Source organism: Solanum stenotomum, chromosome 12 (genome assembly GCF_019186545.1).
Source record: "Solanum stenotomum isolate F172 chromosome 12, ASM1918654v1, whole genome shotgun sequence".
Classification (NCBI taxonomy): domain Eukaryota; kingdom Viridiplantae; phylum Streptophyta; class Magnoliopsida; order Solanales; family Solanaceae; genus Solanum; species Solanum stenotomum.
In genome coordinates this window covers 19,630,596-19,633,191 of record NC_064293.1, presented here as the reverse complement: position 1 = coordinate 19,633,191, position 2,596 = coordinate 19,630,596, and the positions used below count along the sequence as shown (strand labels likewise).

General features: G+C 40.4%; 1 protein-coding gene across 1 annotated transcript; it reads left to right on the top strand.

The window, feature by feature from the left end:
• Window positions 1–482: 482 nt before the first annotated feature.
• On the top strand, window positions 483–1,211 carry LOC125847209 (uncharacterized). Its single transcript, XM_049526877.1, has one exon. It carries the CDS (start codon window positions 483–485, stop codon window positions 1,209–1,211), a length of 729 nt encoding a protein of 242 aa, XP_049382834.1.
• The last annotated feature ends 1,385 nt before the right edge of the window (window positions 1,212–2,596 follow it).

The following is a 2,596-nucleotide window of genomic DNA, read 5'->3' as shown; positions in this document are numbered from 1 at the left end:
GAAGAGATCAACCATGTTGATTTCCATGATGTTATCCTTATTTTAAGTCAAGTTGCGAATTATCATGTTGGGCAGAGAGATAATCGACACGAAGTGGTTGATACTTCAAGGATCCGTGAGCTCTTAAGGATGAACCCACCAAGCTTCATAGCTCAAGTGTCACTGAGGATTCAGAAAACTTCATTGACGAGCTTAAAAGGGTTTTTGATGTGATGCATGTTGCTGAGGCGGAGAGGGTGGAACTAGCTGCATACCAAATGAAAAGTGTTGCTAGAATCTGGTTCGACCAATGGAAAAAGAATAAGACCGAGGATGCGCCAGTAGTAAGTTGGGTTGTGTTTGAGAGTGCTCTCATGGGGCGTTTCTTTCCTTGTGAGTTGCGAGAGGCAAAGATAAAATAGTTTCTCACCCTTAATACGGAGTCTATGAGTGTACATGAGTACAGTCTGAAGTTCACATAACTTTCCCGCTATGCTCCGGAGATGGTTACAGACATGAGAAGCAGGATGAGTTTATATGTTGTTGGGTTGTCTTGTCAGTCAAGAAAAGAAGGCAAGAAAGCTATGCTGATACGGGATGTTGACCCAGCAAGATTTACGATCCATGTAAAACAAGTTAAGGAGGATAAGCTGAAGGATAGAGAAGAGTTTAAGAATAAGAGGGCTAAGACATCAAAGGACGAGTTCAGGCAGCAAAAGAGTGATGCCAACCGGTCATCCCTCCCACAGAAACAGAAGGGACCTGCTCTACCATCTGCTACTGCACCTGCACCTAAGAACAAATCTGAGTACAATAGTAATTCCTATAGTTTCAGAGCTAAACCTGTCTATCCTCAAGGCAGTATGGTACCAAGGGGTAGTAAGGCTCCTGCATGTGCTAGGTGTGGTAGGAAACACCAAGGTAACTGTCGTTATGGTCAGACAAGTTGCTTCAAGTGCGGGCAAAAGGGTCACTTTATGAGGGAGTGTCCCGAGATCATTCAAGGTAATGGTAATAGGGGCAACAAGGCCCAACCTTCTTTAATTGATCCACCAAACAGAGTTGCACCTCAAGGAGATACTTCAGGTACTGGCAGGGAAACAAACCCTTTTTTTGCTAGTTGTCAAGAGCAAAAGGATTCACTAGATGTTGTCAATGGTATAATCGAAGTCTTTGACTTTACTATTTATGCTTTGCTAGACCTAGAAGCGAGTTCATCAGATTCCAAATGAGCCAGTCTAAGAGTGGTAAAGCAGTTCAGTTATACTTAAGGGTCGTTTCATTTCGTACCTTAAGGCGAAAAAGTTAGTTTTGAAGGGTTATGTCTATCACTTAGTTCGAGTTAATGACTCAAGTGTTGAAGTACCTCCCATTTAGTCAGTTCCTATAGTAAGTGAGTTTCCAGAAGTTTTTTCTGATGACCTACTCGGAGTCCCTCTTGAGAGAGAAGTAGACTTCGGTAAAACATCATTCTAGATACTCGTCCTATCTCCATTCTGTTATACTGAATGATACCAACAAAATTGAAAGAGTTGGAACAGCAGTTGAAGTATCTATTAGATAAGGGTTTTATTTGACCAGGTTGACTAAGAAAACAACGAAGTTTCAACGGTCTGAATATTTTGAGGAAAGCTTTGAGGAATGGAAAGAGAAGTTGACTGCTGCCCCAGTTTTGACATTACCAGAAGGCACTCAAGGCTTTGAGATGTAATGTGATGATCTAGAGTTGGATGTTGTAGTTTTCACTTTGAAGATATGGCGTGATTATTTGTATGGTGTTTATGTTGATATATTCACGGATCATAAGAGGCTTCAATATGTGTTCACGCAGAAAGAGCTTAATCTCAGACAAATGAGGTAGTTAGAATTACTTAAGGATTATGACATGAGTATTTTTTTACCACTCAGGTAAGGCTAATGTGGTTGCTGATGCTTCAAGCAAGTTATCTATAGATAATACTGCCCATATTGAGGAAGAAAAAATAGATTTAGCTAAGGATGTACACAGACTTGCACGCTTAGGAGTCCGACTTATAGATTCCACAGAAAGGGGAATAGTGGTGACAAATGGGGCTGAATCATCACTAGTGTCAAAAGTAAAAAAAAAGCAAGACCAAGATCACATTTTTCTAGACTTTAAGGCAAATGTTCATAAGCAAATAGTATTAGCTTTTGAAAAAGGGGGAAATGGTGTATTGAGATATTAAGATAGATTGTGCGTACCTATGGTGGATGGACTCCAAGAGAGGATCATGGAAGAGGCTCATAACTACATATATTCTATTCATCTGGGTTCCACAAAGATGTATTGCGATTTGAGAGAGGTGTATTGGTGGAATGGCATGAAGAAGGGCATTGCTGAGTTTGTTGTTAAGTGTACAAATTGCCAACAAGTGAAAGTTGAGCACCAAAGGCCCGGTGGTTTGGCTCAGAATATAGAGCTTTCGGAATGGAAGTGGAAGATGATTAATATAGACTTCATCACAGGTTTACCAAGGTCTCGTAGGAAATATGATTCTATTTGGGTGATTGTCGATAGAATGACAAAATCAGCCCACTTTTTTCCAGTAAAAACTACCCACCCAGCAGAAGATTATGCTAAGCATTATATTCAAGA

Bases quoted from the DNA above. Each gene is read 5' to 3' on its own strand.
- LOC125847209 (XM_049526877.1), top strand. From the start codon at position 483: ATGGTTACAGACATGAGAAGCAGGATGAGTTTATATGTTGTTGGGTTG.